The sequence below is a fragment of the Oxyura jamaicensis genome, chromosome 4 (assembly GCF_011077185.1).
Source record: "Oxyura jamaicensis isolate SHBP4307 breed ruddy duck chromosome 4, BPBGC_Ojam_1.0, whole genome shotgun sequence".
Lineage (NCBI taxonomy): Eukaryota > Metazoa > Chordata > Aves > Anseriformes > Anatidae > Oxyura > Oxyura jamaicensis.
Window position 1 is genome coordinate 84,820,711 of NC_048896.1, and position 24,060 is coordinate 84,844,770.

Here is a 24,060-nt window from a genome sequence, read left to right on the forward strand (position 1 = left end):
TGATGGGGATTTTTTGAATACTTTGCATATTAAGCACTATTCTGTGCTTTAATTTTGTTTACCTATTGTAGACCTCGTCTGTGGAAGAACTGATACTGCATATATAATGCTCATCTTTTACACCTCAATTTCATCAGTGCTTTTATCTCACCTGAATTTAGGTGTTCTGTCAAGTCCCCTCCCTCTGTAGTCAATGGAAAAGCTTGGATACCTCCAGGCAATTCATCCTGTCAAAGTCATAGATTATTATACATGTGAGAATAAGACTGAATGTTCTTGCGGAGGTTGCTGTAAAAGATTTTGTGACTCTAGTGGGTCTGCAGTGAGACTCACTGCAGCTTCCTACAAAGAGAAATGAAGCGATGGAAAATAGTTTTTGGTTTGGAATGTTATTAAACAAAATATTTGCTAGAAGGCGCCAGTTCTTGGATCGACATTATTTCTTCAGTTTACCTCTGCCTATATACCAGCTCCTGGAAGGCCTTAGAATTTTGCTCAATGTGCCTGCAGACTGTGAGGTGTAATTATACCATAAAGACCAATGGACTTGTAAGTGAGCTTTATACAGAAAACATGAAATTATACTGGAATTTTTTGGATCCTGTGAATTGCTCATTTGTACTTTCTTAAGATGAGAAAAAAATATCTTAATTCTTATCTTCTCAACACCATTGCTTAAGAAGTTAAAATACCACAAAATCATAATGCTGTTTATGATGAGGTGCATTTGCAAGTTCAGAGGTTAGAACCACATCCTTGTTACGCAGTACTCCATGGAAAAGTGATTGTATTTCTAAATAAAAATAAAATAATTTTAGAAGGTAAGCTATAGGAATGCTGGGGACTTTCAAGTAGCCGGTGGAAGGAAGGAAGTCAATTTACAAACCCCACTGAATGCATCCAAAGAAGTGACGTGTTCCTTTTCTATGTTACTCTTCTGTGAGTGGGTTGTGATGAGTACTGTTCATAGGTCTGCAAGAAGAATCAGTACAGAATTGTATCAAGGTCATGTCTACACAATGTTTTGTAGGTGGTTCTTGTTCTGTCTGAATGCAGCAGAACTCTGATGTAAAAATCGTGTTGCTGTGGTTGTCACAGGACTCAATCTATGAGACCCAGTTTTGACAAGAAACGATGACAAACATCTGAGGGTAGAGCTTTAGGGTGTTTCGTGTTACTCTGAATGAACCTTTCTGAGGAAATCATAGCATCAGGGTGTGTGCTGTGACTGTTCTGGTTGTGAATCAGAGCTGACTGCAGTCAGCGTGAAGTGCAAGAAGACATTCACACCTACTTGCAAAAGTTTCTGTAGACTCACCCTGAATTGCTGTGAAACAATGGAGTAATAGGAGAGGTAACACTAATTAAAAGTTCACACTTCCTGAGGATGCATTATTTGTTTTGTATCCTGGCTGCTTTTAGCGTAGTAGAAATCTGCAACCAAAGACAGGGAAACTATTAATCACATTTTTCTGCCATGGTTTTGGAAAGTTTTAAGGTAATGTGGGTGAGATCTCTTACGCAGTCTCTCTAACAGTAACTTCTGCATATGAACTAATTTTTCATTGATCTGTGACATAAAATATCCTTAGTTTATGCAGGCCTTGAAGTGCTGTGCATTGATAAGGGATGTTCTTTCACTTGAAACAACAGAAACAACTTTGCAGTAATTACTCTATGCTGATAGCATCAAACATTGCAGGCTTTCTAGAATGTGCCATGTGGAGAAAACAATTTGATCTGTATCCTCTGATTTTTTATTTTTATTTTTACAACAAACCAGCATGATAATTATGCTGATGAAGTGATGCACACAGTTCACGGAATACAGAATTATGTTTTCCATAGTGTCATTCTGGAGTCAGATAAACAAAGTAATTTTTTTTTCTATAGAAGACAAAAATTAGCAGAAGTTACATTCACTGAGCTAAATTAACAACAGAACATATAACATTTTTATAGGTCATACATGTTGGGTGTAGAAGTTACATATTTATTTTAAATTTGCTTTTATAATATTGCTGGACGGGAGTTGAATGAAAATGTTGTTCTTTTCCCACCTTGAGCGCATATTTTAATTTTCATTGATGCACATGAGTCTGACGCATCCATCCTCTGTTTACACACTTCTGGAAAAGAAGCAGCTAAGCAGTTTATCTTCAGGATTTTCATGTTAATAGAAAATAAATGTCGATTGTGTCTATGCTGACTTAATAGTTAAATGGGCTGAACGCTTACATTCTCCAGCTGTCACAATAACCAATAGCTGCATGTTTTTCCAAGCTAAAAGGCAAGATGACAAACATGTACTCTTGCTTGACAAACCTTGCAGAACATGTAAAATAGCAGTAAGGATATAGGCTATTCTCTATCATATTTTAACTCCTGATACCTTAAAAATAGTATAATTTACACATGATAGCAAAATGGTATTTGCCACAGCTATAAAAGCATTTCCCAAGATGCAACTGGGTTGAGCAATGTTTGTAATCACTAACAGGTAAATGCAGTCCTACAGCATTTTGACATTTGTCTTTCAGAGCAAAATAGTTGGTAGTGGAAGTTGTCAAAATGCAGCATGGCTACATTTACTTGTAAGGAATAATTCTGCTCGAATTTCAGTTTCCTTAGAGACCATACCAGAACGCCTTGAAACATACTGAGCAGAATTATCTTACACTTTTATTTGTAGTTGTTGACAACTAAGAAATATTTCTTTCAATAACCCAAGTAGTTTCTTCAGGAAGATTTCACTGTGAAATTGCAGAATATAATCTGTATCTTGTGATGCATCATCATGATGTATTATTTCCTTATAAATAGCATCAACATTCATCTAGTGATGCATCACCAAAATGTAGTCTGGCTGTGTCACTTTGCCTCAAACGTCTGTCCGGCAATGCTCAGTTCATCCTCAGATATTCTAGATCCTCACAAAAGTATGCTCAGTAATTAAAAATTTATTCCACCCATAGTTTGCTACTAAGTGGATTGCTGTGAGAATCAGTCCTGTGCAGAAATTCCAGATGTATTCACACACACCTGATGAGTAGTTGCATCAGTTGATGGCTCGTCTGGGAAACTCGTATATGGAAGTGGAACTAAATAGGTTAAAACAGTCTGAGCTTTACCTGAGATGTTTATTAGGGGTCACCATCTACAACAGAGGTTCATGTAGCACCACTGAGACATAGCCATTTTGGGAGAAGATTTGATGGATGCTATTTGATATACATAGATGTGGAAAAAGTGTAATAAACGTTTGAAAAGCTGAGAGAGAAGTAGCTGAAAATTAAGAGCATATATTTAATAATTACTAGGAATACAGCTATTACAAAAGTATTGAGCTAAGTACTGGCTGAACAGAGGCTAGGAACTACAACTTCCTCTGTCTGACCGATTCCAGCTATGTTTGAGAAACCAGGGATTTTTCAGACTTCATATGTAAACGGGACTGCATCAGAAATATATAACTCTAACAAGATTTTTGCATTCTAACTCCTCAGAACACCTCCAATAAGTCAAAGATTACAGCATTACAGTATTTAAATAGGACATGTCTTTTAAATAGACTTTGAATACATTTTTTTCTATATAGTGTGATGGAGAAAGGTTTGGTTTGGTTTCTGTAACAAGATTTGCAGGCACTTTCTGTGCATTTCTTCATCCTGGTCTTCTACATGCGGAGCTTGAAAGGAATCCCTTCTCTTGTTGACAAAGATGAATTGTTGCCTCCATGCTTTTCTACTAGAACACTGAACCATGCTGTCTGAAGCTGCCTTTAAACTTTTTTGTTTCAGTTTTGCTCTCTTTGACCTCCAAATGTTTTATAGTCAAGCACGTGAAGTAGACCATGCTCAAAGACTGCACCTCATTAAAAAACAAAACGGAACAAAACAAACCTGGCAAACAGTACAAGCCTAGTCATGACCAGTCTGTAGGTTTGCCATAACATGTAGGGCAACTACGCATTAAGGTAGAGGGTATGTGGGCTAAATGGGTGAACACTTGAACAGACATTCTATATTATTATTGTATCCTGTAATTTATTTGATGTTTAATGTGGAGATCTCAATTGAAGTTTTTGAAATTGACCTTCAGCTGTGATTTTATGTCCTAGTGTGTAACTTTTGCATTCTTTTGTGCTCAGGCGTACAATTATTCTAACAAGAAATACTTTTTTTTTTTACCACATGCTTATTATAGATTCTTTTGTTCTGTTTTTATGAATTTCCTGACTAAAACTCATTAATCACAAATGCAGGCCAACAACTACAAAAAGCCCTAATGTTAAATTGTGTTTACTGTAGTGAAGCCAGAAATAAAAAAAGACTAGTTTGTGGGAGTACAGCATTAAAAAAGAAAAAAAAAAAAAAGGAAAAAAAAAAGAAAAAAAAAAAGATTTATGGCACTGGGTGCTACTGAAGGGGTGTCTGGTCAGAGAGGAGCCCTAAACTGGAAAGCTTAATGCTCCACATCAGAGAGATTTTAAGATCTGGGATTTTGATTTGGTATGTCTAAAAATAAGGTGAATTTTGCAGAATTTAGATTCTGATCTAGATGCAGATTCATTTCAAATCTCTTTATCTTGTATTTAGGCCCAAATCTACATCTGAGTCATATCACAGAATCACAGAATGGCTGAGGTTGGAAGGGACCTCTGAAGATCCTCCTGTGCTTCAGTTTGTGCCCGTTGCCTCTCATCCTGTCGCTGGGCACAACTGAAAAGAGACTGACTCCATCCTTTTGACATCTTCCTGTCAGATATTTACACACTCTGATGAGGTCTCCACTCAGTCTTCTCTTTTCCAGGCCTTTCAGCCTGTCCTTGTACAACAGGTGCAGCAGTCCTCTGATCATCTTCGTAGCCCTCCTCTGGACTCTCTCCAGTAGTTCTATGTCCCTCTTGTATGCCAGAGAAAAATCTAAGATGTGTTGATAGATAGACTGGGCAGGTGATGTGTTTCTCTGGCCTGCCCATGAACTCATTGGCCTGAAAGGACTTCTTAATTCCTCTTTTGCTTCAGAAGAGAACTGAAGATGAAACCAAAATCAACTCACCGACCAAAGTTGTCTGTGAGGGAGACCTCAGCTTTCCTCTGGCACACAGGCAGCAACTTTTGCATCCTAGCTAGAGCTACAACTGCAGTCTTCTGGTCAATAGCTATGAGGATCACACAGTTTTTGAATGCTGTATGTTCCTATGAGAACATAATCCCAGAAGATTTTCTCATGCAATATGGAGCTCACAGTTTGAAACATAACGAAGAGGCAAATGGTAATATATAGTGTCCAAAAGAGAAGGTATCCGTATGAGATCTGCTATGGGTAAAAGAACCAGAATAGAAGAGGCTTTTATATCAGCAGTGCTCAAACTTTGCAAAAGGAAAGAGGAGAAAAAAGAGAGAAGGTAATGTAAAGAGGGAGTGGTTAAGGGTTAGTAGCAGGCATCCTACAGTACTGCATAAGTAATTGTCTGCCCTGTGTGCTGAAATGGATGCAGTTGTGCCCATAGAACAGATTCCTGCTAAAACCAGTGTACAAAAAGGCCTTTCTGTGATGAATTCTATTTATATCCATTGCAATTATTCTGAGATGTGTTGAGATGACTTCAGTGCAATTTTTTGAGCATCACAATGTGCTTTGGGGTTCCTCTGTTACAGAAGGGAACAAATTGGGAACTCTTTCATCTCAACTCAGTCTAACCACAGCAGTAACTAAGCACCAAGACAATCTTTAGGAGATAACATGAAAACTTCTAAACACTATTTGAAGAAAGATGAGTAACACTGTTCAGCAGATCTGCAAGGACAATGTACAGTAGGCAGATTCCCTAGACAGCCTGGAAATAATGGTGTAGCGAGTTTGAAACATATTCATCATGCTTGCTGATGAATCTTCTGCATCTCCTGGGGACCTCTGAGTTTCCTCCTCATTTCCCCAATGATGGAACAGCAGCACGAGTCCCAGCTTCCACGCTTCATGCTCTGTTAGCATTTTCCAATCTACTGATGTGTCAGATTCTGCTTCTCTTCACTGCAGCTGTTCGAGTTCCCTCTACTCGTGCTGACCACACAAACTTCTCTTGCTCTCTCAGGAGCAGAGATGAAGGAGGATTTTTTTTCCCCAGGCTTGCCATGGAAGCACAGTGGAAATGAGCAGGGTTTAAACTCCTGGCAGCATGCTCACCCCATTTTTCAGGGCTGGTGGTGTGCTTACCCCGCTGAAAATCCCTGGGGTTGTTCCCCACATCCTTGCTGGGAATAAACCTGCTGCTTGCACTGGTCAGCTGCTGCAGTCTCACTGCTGTGGCACAAATATTTATAAAATTGAAAAGACTCCTAAACTACTGGAATCGCACAGTTATATTCCAGCGATTTTGTTTATTCTAACCTCTAAAACTGTGCATTGTGGCATTTACTAGAAGGGTTGAATGTAGCTGTTTCTTTACTTGTGACTATTTCTGGAATTATTACTGATTCTTGGTAGCCTTAGTACTCTGCAGCAGCAAACTTCTACTGAAAAGGCAGGGCCAGTGTGACAAATACATTTTAATCATGTCTTTCTCACGCAGCCTGTACCATTTATTTGAATATAGTCATCAAAAATTCATGCAAACAGAAAAGGATTTTTTTTTCATTTCACACTGTGTGCTTCTGTCAGGCAGGGAAGGATTCTTACTCATGGAAACTGAGATCTCATATGTTTAACTAAGCCATCTCTGAAGCCTTCTTGACAGTCGCCTCTTTCACACTCTCACTCTAGAGACGAATTTTTTCCATTTGTGAGAGTAATGCACCAGGCTGCTGTAGTCCCTTCATACCAGAAGATCACTGTCGGGTGAATGGTGGATTCTTCATAATTCCTGATTATTTTATTTATTTATTTATCTGTCTACCTACCTATCTATCTATTTATTTATTTTTGTGGTGGAATCTCCTGCAAGCTTGTTTTGTGCTGTGCCTAACCGGTATTTTTCCCTTCCCGTTTTTTCCATAATAATTTTTCACAACCTTTTATTACCTCTTTCTGCCCATCCAACGCTTAATCTCTTCTAACTCTTTCTTGTATTCCTGCTTTTCTTTCTTCCATTGCTGAGCATTACTCCTTTTTATACCTTTCATGTAGTTTCTGGACTGAACTAAACCTTTTTATTTCACAGTTACAATTATTGAAGGAAAGATATTACTGAGAAAAATATAACTAATAGTCTACATTTGCATTCAAAATCATGAATTTGTTGGGATAATAATAAAAAATGCTGACAAATCACTAACCATAATTCATAAAATGAACCTCTTCAACAGCAATAGCAGGATGATTTGATCAGGGAGCTGTTAGCCAGGAGACCTGACTTCAGTCTCTATGACCTTGAGCAGTCCTGAACTGCTCTGAAGCCTGACTTCCCATTGCCTCACACCTTGCAATATCATTTGCCTTGTGCTAAAACATTATGCCATGCCATAATTTGACAGTCTACCTTGAGGTCAGATTACAAGATTTTGCAAAAAATGTAGAAAAAGTCTGGTTTCGCTTCCTTATGTATAAACTTAAGGAAATAATACTGAGATGCAGTGCACCTGTGATCTTTAAATAAATGCTGAGTATTTTTATGATTCCATTTTGAGAAGAATGCATATTTATAAGGTATTTTTTTATGTCATATTCCTGCATTACTGAACAGCATTTTAAGATTTGCAACATGCTGAAAATAATTGTTATAAATAAGTTCTTATGTTTCTCAGTATTGCTTAGCATTTATCAGGCATGGCTGTTTCAGGACATAGGTAATAATTTGAATATGATAGTAGCATTTCTGCTCTCACATAAATGAGGAAATTAAACTGCTTGCCCCAAACAGAACAGGATTAATTTCTGCTATGGTTGCTGGAACTACAATTTATGGATTTACAATCCTGTTCTCAGTCCTCTAAACAATATTACCACTCTGGGCATTGAAATGACATTTAGATTTGACTTTAAAATGCTCTTATTCTTTTCCAGAAGACTCTAAGCCTGTTCAAGGAGATCTTGTGGAAAGGTCTGGCAGGAGAAGTGCCTCAGGTAGCACTGAGGGATTGTGGAGTGTTTATCTTGTGAAGCTTGGTGCCAAAAACCGGCGACTGCTAGTTGCGTATAAAGCTCTGCTTTCAGGGTAACTATGACTACAGGAATTGGACCAGCATCCCTGGGAATAAGCAAACATCTCGTGTCCACTTAAGATACTAAATGCACTGGAATTGGTCATCTTTAATATGCTAGTATACATTCTGTTTATTTAATTCAGTCATACCTGAGAACTAATTTTTTTCCGCATTGCATCACTTCATAGGATTTTCTCTGTTTAAGTGCTTTTACAGTTTGTTTGTGATGCGGTGCAGGCAAACATAAATGAGGGTGTTTTTGGCTAAATGTTCAAGCCTGTCTGTGAAAATAATAGCGTGCAGCAACTTGTGCTTTATGTGGACTCCAGGAAAGACAACAGCTCTGTTACATGCTGCAGCGGAAGGTTGGAGAAATGCTTCTTTTTTTTTGCTCTGCACAGTGCCGTAGCTCAGAAGCAGAAGATCAGGGCCTCCACTGCCAGACAGAGCCCCGGAGTACAGGGTTTCTGCTGTGCTTTGAGACTGCAAAGCAGAAAGGCTCCTCGGAAACTCTCCCACAATGTCTATTATTGTAAGGGCCAGCCATAACTTTTCGCTTGACTTAGGCAGACAAACTCTATAAAGCTGTCCTTTCTGGGATAAAATGCTGTTCTGAAGGTACTAATGCTCCATTCTAATATTGTTTGGTATATTGTAAGACCATATTAAATCCACTTGTGAGTTGTACTCTGCCATAAGATCTCAGAATTTTATATGCTCGTAGATGATTTTGTGTCTCCTGTTAATAGCTTTGGGAATTCTGAGGAGGTTATATGATTTCCATTTTACAGACGTGGAAACAGAAAGATGTAAATGACTTGCCTGGGAAATAAATGAGAGAAATTTAATAATATGCTGTGAGTCTAAGCCAGCCTCTCAGCTTCAAGCACAAAGCAACCCTTCTGCCCCTCAAGAAAATAATAGATTGTTTAAATCTAATGCATTTCTACCAGTTCAAAGGAGAGTATGGGTTTGTGGAAGATCTATTGATACTGTAAATACTATCAGCAGTCAAATATATGAAAGCTTGGAAAAACAAACAAACAAACACCAGAGTAGATAATATTTGTAGAATAAAGGACTGAAATCTATTTTTTGTGTTATGATTTCACAAGATTAAATAGAAAAATACAGTGAATTTGATAAAATGTTCAGAAAAACTTCTTTTAAGACTAAAGATGTGATTTTAAAGCCAAATTTCTTTAAGAAAGAAAGCTAATTTGTGAAAATAACAAGAAAAGTTTAAAATTTGTTAGAGGCAATTTGAGCAGCATCTTAAAAAATTATATTCAAGAACAAAGAAGGGAGATAAATTCACATCTGGAACCTTAATTTTAGGTTTTGTTAAAAAAACATTGGTCCTCTTTCTGCATGATTTTTAAAATTCACTTTATTTTAACATTCATGTACTGTAACTCAGTTACCATGTAAAAGATGTCTAGATTAGGATAAGGTCAGAAATGATTTTGAATCCTTTGAGAAGTTCTGAAAAAATTGTATCTGGACTTACAGATGAAAATAAAAAACTTCTAAGAGAGTTGATGTATCTGAGATAAGAAAAAATAAATGGGATTAACTGAGATATTTTTGTTTAAATTGTGACTTTCTTAAATGCAGTGTTTTAAAAGTATCTTGAGGTTTACTTATAAAAATCATAAATACTCGAAATTAATATTTGAACTGGGAAAATTGTCAAAATCAAAACATGCACTGGAAAACATTGATTTTGCCATTTCAGCATTTTCTGACCAAAATTTATTTTTCCAGAAAGTGCCTTGGCATCTTTAATAGCTAGTGAAGTGCCAGGATCTTATACATTTTTTTCCTCTGATATCTGGTACATTTTTGACTAGTATAATATTAATGACTCTGAGTTTATCTCAAAGCATTAATGTATTCAGTTTTGCTTATATTCAGTTTTGCTTGTATTCAGTTTTGCTTCCCATGGGATTCTTTGATTCATGGGGAGGCAAATTCATCAGACTGATACTAATAGACTGCATGTAAAACTGCTATATTTTACTTTTTTTGTATTTTTTCTTTTTTTTTTCCTGCACTCAGTGGTCCATGATATACGTAATTATCAGTCATTTAACTTTGAATATTTTGATAGCACATTTCTCTTATTTTCTTTTTTCATTTTTTTTCCCTTTTTTCATTTTTTTTTTCTTTTTCTTTTTCATTTTCTTTTTCCTTTTTTTTTTCCTTTGTCTTTTTTCTTTTGTCTCCTTTCTTTTTTCTTTTTCTCTTCTCTCTCATCAGCCACCTCTGTCTGGAGAAGCTAATGCACCTTGTCAGTGGCTGAGGTTGGACACTTTGTTCCTTAATACTGCTGAGTCACCTGCCACTGCATTTAAGTGATGTTAACAAATGCAAGCTAAATATTGCCCAGTTAAAACCCAGAGAGGCAAAATCTCTAAATGCTCCTAACAGCAAGCAAGTTTATTTAAAAGTCACGGTGCATCCCCCCTTTCTGCCTTTGGAGGTTAGTTTATAAGCTTCAGCTCTCGCAATTACCCACAGAGAACGCTGTGATTGTAAACTGTCATTGGCATCTACTGTGGCAGGGGGCTGTAGGCTGTTACCCAAAATCTCAAAACCAGGTCTATTCCTAAAACTGTGGTTATTTTTGTCAGATCATCGAAAGGTGAAAGAATGACATAAGAATGCACAATAATTTGGCAGCCCACTTTTTAATCCAGTAAATATTTGTGGTGGCTGGGCAGTAAGATATCATTGTGCTTTTTCCCTGAAGGATTTCAGTTTGCAACTTATTTTTATTCTTAAGGATCTGCAAGAATCAGGAGGAAACTGCCCATTTAGGCCTGCCCATCTCTGTTGCACTATATTATATGGTAATCAAGCATACTTCAGATTGATGACCTTTCATCTAGGGCTGTTGTTTAACAGCATACAGTGCTGCAATCTGGGCTTTCGTGTGTTTTGAGTATTGATTTTCCAGATAGAGCGAACTGCAATAATAACCTGGGGAGGTTTGGCAGCACTGTGACCTGGTTTGCTTTTATTCTTTATGGCTCTAGGCAAAACAGTCGGTTCCCAGGAGCTGTGGGCTGTAACCAGCTCTCCCTCCAGCTTTCCTCTTCGGCTTCTTTCCACTCCACTTCTCTTCCCAACCTCCCTGTTGCAGATCTGCCCACTGGGGCCTTTCCCAGCACCCCAGGAGCAGCGGTGTTCAACCCAGCCTGCATTGCTAAGCAGCCTTGCCCTGGCACTCCTAATGGCAGAGTGTCAGAAACCAGGTTTCATATCAGGTGCACAATTGCATATCAAATTCAATTTTGGTCAAGGATTGCTTCAAAATGGTGCTGTGCTTTGATAACATGTTGTCTCTTTCCTTTGGATAAAGAAATGTGCTGGCACTGTCTGGTTCAAAATTCTGTGCAAGTTTCCTTCTTCCCTTCCTAAAGCTCTAGGGTATGAATCCCATTCACACTGGGGTACCATGGTGATAGGTGGCTTACGAATACCAAAGACAGAAAGTGTGGTGATGGTTGCTGTGGTATGCTTAATACCCTTGTGATCCTCTTTCTAGGAGACTAATTCTGTTTGAGGCACCTATGATCCAAACTAAATGCTCTCCATGTCAATTAGATGAGAATATGAGGAGCAGTGGTGTCTAGTGGGACTGAGCTGGTGACCGATGTCAGTACTCTGTGTTTCTAAAGCTATGGCACCAGATGCCTTTGTAATCTTTCACACATTTACTAGATCTAAAAGACTCTGGAAATGGGGTTCTTTTACCTGATTGAGCTTGCTTACCGCTATTTCAGAATATAATATGCTGTCAGTATTTGTTCATCACATGTAATGGTGAGTATGCAATATGTATAGGGTCTTTCCCTTAGGATTACCACTGGGAATAGCAGAGTCACAGCCAATTGCCACAGCTGCTACTTATAAAAGCTAGCTCTGTTACCATACCTTGGTTGGAGTAATGTAGCCACGCACTGTAAGTGTATTACCCAGAAAATACAATACAGTTGATACCTCTTTGAAGAGACTCACTCATTTCAAAAGTCTCAGGAGACAAAATAAGTTATCTGTGTGGCTGAATCACTGAACAAAAGAGAAGCCATTTGTTATCTGAAGGAACAGGACAGCATATGTTTCACTGCGGTGTGGCTGGCAGCCTAGAGCCTTGAAAAATATGTTCTTGTCTTCAGGGGAGCACAGACATCAACTTTGTGCATCTCAAGAGGTGTTAAAACAACATCTGATGAGTCAAGTTGCAATCAAATTAGCCTTGCTAGGGAAGAGCAAGCAACATATTCAAAATTTTGGCAACTGCCTTTTTACCTTTGCCTTTCTTAAGCACAGAAAATCCACTGTGGTTTCTTGCAAGTTTTCTTGAACTTTGCAATAAAGAAAGATGCCCTGAGCAATTGTGTCTCTCACCCAACCATCTTGAAATTTTAACTTTAGAAGTGAAAATAGAAAGTTAAAAAACAGGCAGTACTCTTGCTTCTGCTCTCTCACGTATTAAAAATTACTGAGTTTGTCACCCAAGATTTACTGAGTTAGTTACTAAATCAGAAGGGAGACCTATGGAGCTTGTCCCTAATCTGGAAAAAGTAAATGATAATTTTTATTTTTATAATTTCAAATAACACTTTGACTGCCAAACAAATACCGCAAGGAGTCAATTCTGCAGATGTACATAGTCCTAAATTTGTCATGTGTGTGTTCAGATATCCACGCCATCTGTCTTCATGATTTTTTAAAAAATCTATTACTTGTGACCCTTCAGGTTTGTATTTTGCAGTAGAACATGTCAATGATGCCCACACTTTTGGCACCCTCAGGCTGGTAAAGAAAAGATGGTAATGACTAGAGAGTTTTTATGCCCGGCAGCTTGAAAACACTATGGAGAGTAGACAGTCCTTGCACAAGATAAACATGAAAGGTGTGTGAAATGGTTTTTAAAGTCCATATGGTTTCTACAAGGCTGAGCAATTTCATGAGGGACTTCATTTGTTGCTGGTGAAAGCAACTTGGTCAAAAGAGGTAACATACATAAAAGTATGTTGAGGGGTTATTTGCTCTGTAGGTTAGATCTGTAATTCCATTATTCTGTCTGAGTAAAAGGTGAGTGGTAAAGAAGTTTAACAGCAGAGCCTGAACCACAGATGCTCTGGAAGCAGAGGTTTAGGCAGAGAAACCATATTCTGCCTAGACTCAGCTGGCTGCGGGTGGAAGCAGAGGTTGATTTCACAACACCAAACTGTCGATGATTTAGTGGAAGGCCTTCAGCTGTGGCTATGACACATTCATTAATGGAAAATACATAACTATGTTGATATCAGTGTTCAGACTGTTCCAGTCTTCTGGAATAAGTAACAGCTTCATTGCTTGAACACATTTACTAGTACTACTGCAAACCAATCGTTAGCATGGAGTCATGCAGTACTCTTGTCAAATCCATTTAGAAGCAATTGCAACAACCTGTAAAAAGGTAGATAACTTAGAGACCTGAACCTGTTTTGCTTCACCTGAATCAAAGCTGCTGTGCTTAGTTTCCGAACCCATCCTTCTAGTACAATGTGCTGAACAGGGTGTAGGCAAATGAGAAGAGATGCCTTAGATCTGAGGCTTTTTATTTCTGATATATATTTTTTTACCTCAGAATTCCTTTTTACCTCACAGAAATCATGTTTTTAATGGAAATTAAGGATTAAAGAAAACCCTTTCATCTTCTGTCTTCTTCCTATGGAAGGTAGTTAGTATTGGTAATGAGAAAGACTGACCTGTTCTATATACAGAAATAATATGGAAAAATGAAATCAATCAATATAGAATATCTCAATGTATGCTGGGTGAAACTGCTTAGTTGTGCCTGTTTCATCATGAAGAAGTTTTTGCGTTAGGATGGCTAATAATTGCCTGAATGAATGACCTCCTGTTTCATCAGCATACCTCTGTGGTTCCATGTTAATTACAATTATCAAGGTAATAGAGTGGTTTGTGCATGTGAGATTGCATTCTGTTGACATCATCGTATCAATACTTGGTCACAGGATGAGTGGTTCAGGTGGCCAATGGGTGGCAGTGATTAGTAGGTGAGACAGCAGGTAGACAACTCTCTTAAATATTTTTACTTTTTTCACTTTTGGCTTTTCCATGGCAGTGAACAACATAGAAGAACATAACAGGCTTTTTTTATTATTATTATTTTTTAAGTAAATTAGGTGGATTTACTTTTCCATATCTAAGCAAAGGTGCAGTTAGTGAAAAGTTGTACAAAACTTCTGCTATGTTTGTGTCCCTATAATTTCATTTACACATCATCATATGGAGCCTAAACCTTTTGTCCGTCACTACAACTTGAGTGTTGAAAATAGTTTCTTAATTATTCTGGGCACTGTAAGCATTTCTTACAATCAGATTATTTCCTCCCAGCATAGAATATAGCTAGACATGTATAATATGCAATATAAATATGATAAGCAGTGTCACTAGAGCTCATCTTTGATTAAGAATTTATTTTACTCTCCTCTTAACAAGGATTGACTGGATCACAGGCCATTTCATTTAGGAGGCTGTATGTGAGAGCTTTGTTGATTTTTAATTTTCCTCCATTGATTTTCTGCATCCAGAGAGCACTTGTTCTCTAATGGCTCTCTGTGTTGGTGTTTGCTTCCAAATTGAAGTAAAAGATAAATGGCTTTCAGGGTAATACCTCTCCAAGGGCTTCCACTTGAGGGTTGGTGGCTGTTAGCAGAGCTGCAGTGTGTTCAGAAAAGTTCTGTGCTCAAACAAAGACATTCCTGAGTCTCAACGTGGTAAAATTAGTTTATTCCTTGCCCTGGTGTGACAACAGTATCAAGGTGATTGATAATTCTTTAGAAGGAAATAAGCCCTATTTGTCCACATTTTTGTATGAAAGTGAAATGCTCTGCACTTTTCTCAGTAGGGATTCAAATGTTTTCCTTATACATGTTTCCTCAACAACAACAACAAAAATATTTTTCAGTAAAAGAAAGGGAGAAAAGGTGCTGGTATTTGGTTAGTTATGGACAAGTATTTGAACTGAAATATGGTAAAGATATGCTTCTGCTAAGATTGAAAGATTTGGCCTCTCTATTGGAAAACAATATTTGGAAAAGACTATAAATTAATTTGATAAATTAATTTTCAAAATCTTTGCTATCTTATGAATCTTAAGCTCATATTAAGAGTGAATTGACTTATATTTGGATATTTTAGACCTGCTTAAATTCTGCTGCTGTGACACCTTACTGCATTGTGTCACTGTGCATTGCATCTTGAAGCCGCTGCTAAAGAAAGGGTCCTGTCATGCTCCTTATTCATTACCTAGTCAGGCCAGGTTTTGCTATTTGGAAAAGGCATATGCTCTCCCTAGTTCTGGAGTATAAAACCATGGAAAAAGGTGTGTCAATCTCTTGGAGCTCCAGGGAGAGGATGCTGAGGATAGCGAGCCTCATCTCCCACAGGTGCTGAGCATCTCTTCCCATGGGCTCTTCTGGGAATGATTGCTACTCGTTGCCTCAGTTGTATTTGCATGTCGGGTAGCTTTATACAGTACATATGCAGTATATATTTTCCTACATTTACATGTTAAAGTTAGGCTGACCCATTTTTAAAGGTGTTCATTTATTAAAGATAAACTGCTTGTCCATGTATGTTGTTTCTTTGTTAGGTTTTCAACTTTTCAAGAGTGTCTTGGCCTAAGGAACCTCAGATACATTTCTGGTACTCTCTGTTTCTCATGGCACTTGCATTGGGCTTAATTCAAGCAGCTTCCACAAAGGTCTGGAGCAAGATATAAATTCACATGTACTGGAGCAGCCTAACAGATGACTCTATTACCAAGCAGGTCTAAGAAACTAAAGACTTAGTCTGGAATGAAGAGGAGCTGCAGGTCCTGGGCTCCTTTCTCAGTTCTTTGTTCAGTCACTCTGTCTCCCAGATGGATGCTAAGGACAGTATTCCTTATAGTCCCCTAGCCATGCAGGGCCCAGCATCAGTAGAAATTCAAGAACAGGAAGCATGGAGATCTGAATTTCAGGTTGGTTTCTATGTTCTGGTTCGGAAAAAAGTTTAAGCTGTTCATGTTTGGCATTAAGTGCGTGCATGATGCCATTGACTTCAGTTCAGCGCATAAGGTTAAGCATTTGCACAATTGCATTTGGGAACTGGGGAATAAAATGGAATGCACAAAAATTAGTCTTTACCAGAGGAGCGGAGAGCAACCTTGCCATGTCTTAATTTATAAATGAGAAGAGTAGATATTTTCCAAGCAAATGAAGTCACAGTTTTACAGCAAAATGCAGTTTATCTGAAGCCTTCCATTAGCTCTTTTTTTAAAGCCATAAATTGCTGATGGCTGTATGTGCCACAGGGCACACTGAAATCTTTTGCTGAAGACTTTGTTTCAAGGTTTTGGGGCTTTTCCTTCTAAATAGCTAGGCTTATTACATCATGTTCTTCTGTTTTGTTTCCTCAGTGCAGCTTTCAGGGTGACCTCTGCTGAGATAAAAGGACTAAAACCACTGTGAATTTTCCTGTTCCTGAAGCAACATCTTCAGCAATGATGGGCAGGCAATTCAATGCTCTGAAAGCAATTGCATACGCCTGAAAATAATCCAAAATAGTCCTGATCAGGCCTGGAAGAATTCTTAGTTTACTCTGTCCTTCCTCTATTGCTTATGAATCAGAGCATCAATGTTAAATTGTAAAATGCAGTAATATATGTAATGACCGTATTAGTTTTACAGCCTGAGAAAAGGTGTCTTATTTTTTCCTTGAGGAATTAAAGGAGTATTGTAATGTGTTTACATTCCCGGTCAGCTGTTCAGTGGGGGCTCTTCCAGAAGAGCTTGAATTTGGGGCTCTGTTTCTTCACTGCCTTGCTTAGTGTCATTTAAACATGCAAAGTAGTTTAAAGTGCTGCCAATAGTGAGGGCTGGTTTTAAGCTTCTGTTATGAGAAGCAGAAGGAGAAGGTTGTAAGCAAAATTAGACTGTTTCGCAATCCACGGGATAATCCATGTGCTTTGAAATGAGTGTGCTGTGTGTCTCTGTTTATCAGCAAGGGATTCTGTAGGAGAGTTTTCATGGAAACGAGCATGAGTACTATTAGGGAATGGTCCTGGAATAAGAAACAGGTTGATAAAATAATGAATGTTTTCCATAATAGTTCTTTTTAATAAGATGCCTAACAAGGGAGTTGAGGGAGGGCATTGGAGTGGTCTGAAACTGAAAATCAAGCATTTTATGGAAATAGCCTCATTAAAGCTGCCTGTTAAAGAAGTGCAACTGTTTTTCTATGAACATGATATTCATTCAATGGCTGAAAAATACAGCCTGTCAGATTTTTTTTTTTTTTTTTGGCTGTTTCATGAACACTGTTTATAAGCGGACTAGAAATATTGGCCCAGAAAGCCTGGAGCACATCTACCTGCTTTGTACTAGTCCGCTAATACAATCAACCCACAAAACAAAAGTTTAGTTTATTACCTTTTGGTATATTACTAATACAAATCAGTAAATAGGTAAGTGGCTTTACATTGCAGCGTGTATTGTCTAATGGTGATGAACCAGACACAAGCTGTTTTAAATTCTTTGCATTATTCAAAAGAAGTTACAGGAACTAATGACTTATTTTACAATATATTTTACAATTTGTTTTTAAAGAGCATTTCTAATTAGATCACTCTGCCCCCAGCTTCGTCTGCTTGAGCAGGAACCTGGGCTGGATACCTCCTGAGGTCTGCTGGGTTTCTGGGGTTAGTGAATTACGCACACGTTCCGAATTTAGTTCCATGGTTCTTTCAGTCAGAGGTTATGATTTACTTAATGTGTTTTTATTTTATATGTCCATTTGTTTAACTTGAATTCAAGGCTGCTTATGAGTTGAGATTTATTTTATTTATTTATTTATTTATTTATTTTCAGATAAGACAAGCAGCATGAATTGCACCATATATGTTTATAATCTGGTTATATATTGTAGAGTTAAAAACACCACGAGAAAGGAAAATGCTATGAAGCATGAAGTATAAATCCTTGAAATAGATCCTCTGAGTCTTGAAGTCACCAATTTCTTACTGCTTGTGGTATGAAAAAACGTTGGTTCAATTCTTCAGTTGGTCACAGGGCCCATTTTAATCATTTATTTCTCATTTCCTTGATATCCATTCTCCTTTGTAAGTATCTGAACTACACTTTTTGCAAAACTGTAGCATTTCCTTCCTCCCCTTCCCCTGATGGGGCAAAGAATTGGTGCCTTGTTAGACTGAGAACATCCTGATTTCTCAAGGGATGGAAAACCATGCTGTTGTAAGCAAGATGACCCAAGTTAGCTTGGTTTTGTTCCATTATGTATATTGATATTGGTTCTTTTGTCACTTGGCTGACTTGTCACTTAACAACCTCCCTGACTTGAAGTCTAAGTGGCGCTCTGGAGACCAGCTGAACTAGAGAGGCACTGGTGATCTATTGTGGGGGAGTTAAAGATGTATGAAGCTGTGGTTTGCAGTTCAGTGAATGCTGCACAGTTCTTGTGGCAGATGCCATTAGTTATGGTTTCCCTTCAAGGAAAAGGTTTGCAAGTGACTTCGTACCGGCTTCATTGGTAAAACAGAAAGCTGTAGTATGCAAATGGAGCATTCACTCCATTACAGAGCAGTGCCCTCTCCTGCATATTTTTTTCTTTTGCATAGCATGACATACTTTGCTGTTTATTGACAGGGTCTTCCCTCCCTCCCTCCCTCCAGGTTGTTCAAAGACATCAAAACATGCTAAAGATTTGTATCCAACCCCTGGCAAAAGTGAGGGTCAGGTGCTGGAATGCAATTTTTCATGGAAAAGGAGACACAGAGAGAGGCAGAGGGAATTGAGGCAGGTCACACACCATGTGTGACTGAATCATGGGTGGCTTGCAGAATGCTGATTGCATTCCAGTTAATAGACCTGGTTCTCAACCTTTAGTTCCTTAGTTCCTTAGGCATATATTCTCACTGTTCAGTGTATGAACTGCTGGGTCTTTCGCTGTTGACACAGAGTATTGAAGGTAGACTTGCACAGATCTTCCTTTTTCTTCCTTTCTTCTTCTTTTTTTTTTTTTTTTCCTTTTTCTTCCTTTCTTTCTCTTTTTGAAGTCTTTTTAGTGGAGGCAAGCTGTGAGAATCTCCAATGTGCCTACAGGTGAAGTGCATTCTGTACAGCCCATTTGGTGACCCCTTTGAGTTCTCCCAGTAAACAGCAGAGCATGTATTGATGGGCTTTGTGTTGGCATTTTCATCAGGTTTCTGAAGAGGCAACATTGCTGTCTAGATCAATAAAACTCAGTTAGATTTACTGATTACACTATTCCCTTTTCCCAAGACAAACAGCAAGTTAGTAATTGCACAGCGTACTATATTTTCTACCAGCTATACCCAGCCACACCTGTCAGTTTGCATGTATTGTAAGGCAGGGTTTGGATCACTTCAGATCTCTTTCTTCTCTTATACTGCTGTGAGCTGATGGACTTTGTTTAGTGGAAAAGGAGAAACATGCTTTTCACAATCTGAGCTCACCACTGCAGTCTTCAGAGCAGTGACCATAACATGAACCAAGTCTTTTGAGATTTTAAGAGGTTAGGTTGTGACAGCTGAGTGTGCTATCTTAAAAAACAGGTGGACTATTTCAGTATAGCATACTAATGCAGCAAATTTATAGCAACAAATTAAGATACTGTAGTTTGTTCCACTGACCTACACTCTCACTGTTTTTTTTTTTTTTTTTTCTGGAACGCAAATAGCCTTTTTGTTATGGACAAGACTTCGCTGGGAATGATGCATTATATGATAGATGCATTATATGTTAGCTCATATCTACTCTTTTCCTGTATATTGTCAGGAATGACAGTTGTCAGTTTGTGAAGTAGTAGGTCTCCAGCAACACATAAAAGCTCTGGACTTAGTATTAAGTGTTGGGCCTCTTGAGCAAACTAAATGCCAGTCAAGAAAACCTGATGTTGAAGTCTTCAATCTGCGAGTAATTAATTCATTTAATCAAGCCTATCTGTATATCTGCAAACCGCTGTGCTACATGTTAATGGGCAAGTCTCTCCAACTGTCTTTTTCTCCCTAGGTTTGGTAAAGCAGGTACATCTCCTCTTTGAAAATTCAGGTCATGTACGACTCCTGAGGAAAATACATGCTAAATAACGCAAAATAGGTAGATGAGAACTTCTATTCCCATAATCACATTTTCTCCAGAATTGCTGTTGCTTTTTAGTAATCTATTTACTGCTATAAGAGTGGTGCAATTACTGGACTAAAGTGTGCTTACTATCTCTGAAGTATGTCCTCCTTTAATTTGACTACCTGCTAGGGAGTTACAGATACTCCCTCCCTATTTCCTTACTTCTGAAGCACAGATTCTCAGTTGACATAAATAGACAAAGTTTCACTGACAACACTACAGATTTTGAGCCCTGTCTTTGCCATGCCCTCTCCTGTACTTCTGTTCCTGGAAGAGGCTCTTCTCATCAGCCTTCAGAATTTCTTTTGGTAAATATAATTGCTTTACCCTCCCTCTTGCTGGGTGTGCAGATATAACTAGAGAATCTGTGGGAAAAGCAGGGAAGGATTCAGTGATGCTGAATTGCCCCCTTTTAGGAGGTTGTGTGTCTTTAAAAAATAATTTTAATAGTCTTGGGGCATGATTCTCCACTGTCCTCAAACCTGTTTAATGACTTCTAAAACTGAGAGGTAAAGCTCCAGATTCCCTCTTACTCTTTTAACTCAGTGACAATGCAACATGCAGGCATCAGAGAAACAGGCCTGTTTTCATGTTGCAGAAATAAATGATTTGAGGGTCCTGATGCTAGGCTTAATAAACGTTCTCCAGGGTACAAGCAGCCTGAATTTCCTAATGAGTATTTTATTAAATTTCAGGCAACCATTTCTCCAAAATTACCATCTTTGTTTTCTTTGAAACAGAATGACCTGCAGCTGAACTGTGCTAAGACACAGGTTTAACAGAATTATCACAGCTGCTAATAGAAAGGTAGAAAAAAACAGGTGCTAGATTCACTGCTGGTATAAATTGATGCAATTAGATGGCATTGAGGGGAGTGCTGCTCGTTATAGGAACCTGAGGATCTGGTGGTTGGGGCTTTTCTGAGACTGATGGGTAGCTTGTAGCTGCTATTTTCACATGTGCTTTGTTGTTTTGCTTACAGTGAGATAGTGCAAATACCTGTTTTTAAGTCTTAGAGATTATTTTCTTCGAGTCTGAAGAGTCTCCTGAATTTGACCTATTGCAACCACTAATGCTTCCCAGCTCTTGAAGAGCACGATGGGCTGTCTGCCTGGCTGGTTACGTGCCAGCCTCTCAGAGATACTGAACCTCCCTAAGGTAGGCATCAATACATGGGATATCTTTTTTCACTTAACAGTGTAGATGTGCTTAAAAGGAAGTTCCATTTTCAAGGAAAGGCTGTGTTGTTGCTTTGAAGATATTTACATGTGAGCAGTATCTGTTTATCTGCATCATGATCTTAGTCACCGGTTTGCGGGTAGGTGGAAATAAGGGACAGAAAATATTTTGCAGGTTATCTACTGCTTAGGGAAACTATACCTGTGCCTTTCTTCGTTAGATTAATCTATCTTCTCTATAAATTATTATTATTTTAATATTAGAATGTCATTGAACAGCTTAATCTCATTATTTTCATGTAATTTTCTTGTAGTGCTCTTAAATTATAAAATCCGTGGGAGATGGCTGCTGTAGAGGAGAGTCGCTAAGTCTAGAGGGATCTTGAAAGAAATACTTTGTCCAAAGCTGTGTTTTTCAGTATTTATCTACAATAGTGCAACGTCTGTGATGAATTGAGACTTCTTTTTTTTTTTTTTTTTTTTTTTTTTTCCGACACTGAAGTAGTAATTTTATGTTAAAGGTGTTACTTGGTAATCTGTGCTTACTCCTGCATGCAGAACTAAAAGTCTTCAAAAGAAATAAAGGCAACTATGCTGAAGGTATTTTGAGCATCTTTATGATTTTGGATGTCTGAACTGACATGCTCTCAAGTGATTATTGCCTGCTGTTTTCTAAAGTAGGGATTATCTCCAAGTTGATATCCTAGATTGAGATATCAAATCCTTTATTTGAGTCCGCCTTTTAGGTAGCATATTGTAGCTAGAGGGAAGGGCTAAAAATGTTAAATGATGCGTCCAGGGACATAGATATTAATTTCAGAGACAGCATTAGGATTTGGAAAAATTAGTACCCGTCCTTGGATTTACACCCTTTGATGAAAAAATCTAGGACTCTTTAAACTTCCTTGCAATAATTAATTTATTTTTCTTTAAAGATTTGTGTGTGTGTCCATATGCTTCTCTTAAATTTATGTTTGTCTAAGTTGCTTCCCTCTCCTAATATATGCTATTTCTTATGACTAAGGGGACCAATCTTTTATTTGTAAGGTGAGATTGTATGGATTTCTAGCTTGCTTTGGTCTGGTTTAGGAGGTGGAAGTAGGAACTGAATTCCTGCCAGGTGTGCACACTCTGCAGCACCAGCAGGTGAACTGCTGGCCTCTAGTGGTAAATGGGGAGCAATCTGGGAGTCTGAATGTCTCTCGCCCAGAAACATGATGTTACTTCATGTAAGATACAGCAAAATTTGAAGCATGAGTGAGAGAGACTATGGCTGTTATTTATTTTGTTACATGAATTATCTTCGGTGTGGTTCAGATAATCGTGAAATGAAATGCTCTTCATTTTTACGGGTGTAAATAAAGCTCAAAGCTGTGTGTGAGCACTGGAAGAAAGCAATTCTTGTAGTGAGAGCAGAGGGAATGTGCAGTCAGTATCTTAGTTCTGTAATGAGGAAATGATGCTGCCAGGCTGCTTTTGCTGGAGAAATAATGTCATTATAAAACATGTAATCCTCTAAAGATTTTTTTTTTAAGTGGTTTTATAAAGAGAGAGGGCTCTCCCTGGGCAGTCTGGGTAGTTCTCTTGTTCTACAGTTAATATGGAAAATAGTATAAAGGCCAGTTTGGTGGCCTACAGGTACATGCTGTGTGACAGGGCTGATGGCAGATGCTGCTGATAGGACAAGCTGCTGTGTTCCCCTTATTAGCACATCCCTGAGCTGCCATTCAGTCCGTCAAGTTTTGTAGTGGTGCTCACATGAACTCTCCTGATTAAAATCTAGTTGTCACCTGGAAATTGTACCCCACTCATGCTTGATCTGTTCAGCAGCCTCTAGGACAGATCATGATTATAGCAATACTGTAGAGGAATTTGAAGAAGGGAGGAAAAAGCAAACGTTTCAGGACAGTTAAGAAGAAGAAAAACCCTTCATTAGTCCGAGATGCAATTAGTATGGAAGCAAGACATTTATTAATTTGCGTATCTTCAGATGCTTTTACATTGCTTTAATTTACTATGATAAGTGTGAATTAAAACTTTACCATTGCCCAACTTGTACTAATACGCAATGTAGTTACTTTCAGCTCAGTTCAGTCCTTTTTTTTAAAGGGCAGCAATAATCTGAGCCCTGCTCATTGAAAATAATGCAATTCAAAGGCAGAATCAAAGGATTTGTGCTAATGCGAAACCAGAATGGAATCAGATCAACTTGCTTTGAGTCGAGTTTGACTGACTGAGGTAGCTCTAGCATTTTCGGGTTAGCTCAGACTAGCTGCCATTCCTTCAAGGAGGATATTCCCTTCTGTAAGCCCTCCTTCATCCTCTTTTTGCTCCCTCTTCTCAGTCACTGGAGTGACAGAAAGGATCTGCTTACGCTTACATGGACCTCAATAGCAGTATTTGCCAAACATTCTTTGGCAGGACATTTTGTGGTGACTGGAAGTTTCCCTTTTTGTATCCATTTACTCCTTTTTTTTTTTTTTTTTTTTTTTTTTTTTTTTTTTTTTT

The 24,060-nt window shown here is 38.2% G+C and overlaps 1 protein-coding gene and 1 long non-coding RNA gene across 21 annotated transcripts in view; both read left to right on the forward strand.

The window, feature by feature from the left end:
• The window catches only part of SORCS2 (sortilin related VPS10 domain containing receptor 2), a 572,554-nt gene that overhangs the window by 337,061 nt on the left and 211,433 nt on the right, over positions 1-24,060 (forward strand). The window contains exons 1-2 of one of the 17 annotated variants that reach the window (XM_035325110.1): positions 21,269-21,355; positions 21,458-21,532. The exons of 15 other annotated variants lie outside the window; for them this stretch is intronic. In XM_035325110.1, the coding sequence (XP_035181001.1) occupies positions 21,332-21,355; positions 21,458-21,532 (99 nt within the window). In that variant the 5' untranslated portion in view covers positions 21,269-21,331. Of the gene's footprint in view, positions 1-21,246; positions 21,533-24,060 lie in introns of those variants that run through there. One more of the 17 variants, XM_035325111.1, reaches the window with a different exon arrangement.
• LOC118166303 lies at positions 13,628-17,350 on the forward strand. 4 transcript variants are annotated; one of them, XR_004750432.1, is made up of 4 exons: positions 13,628-13,878; positions 14,030-14,111; positions 16,122-16,191; positions 16,630-17,350. It is a non-coding gene; the product is annotated as an uncharacterized LOC118166303 (long non-coding RNA). The 4 variants fall into 4 exon arrangements; XR_004750434.1 differs by lacking the exon at positions 14,030-14,111; XR_004750431.1 differs by lacking the exon at positions 13,628-13,878 and having other exon boundaries at positions 13,918-14,111.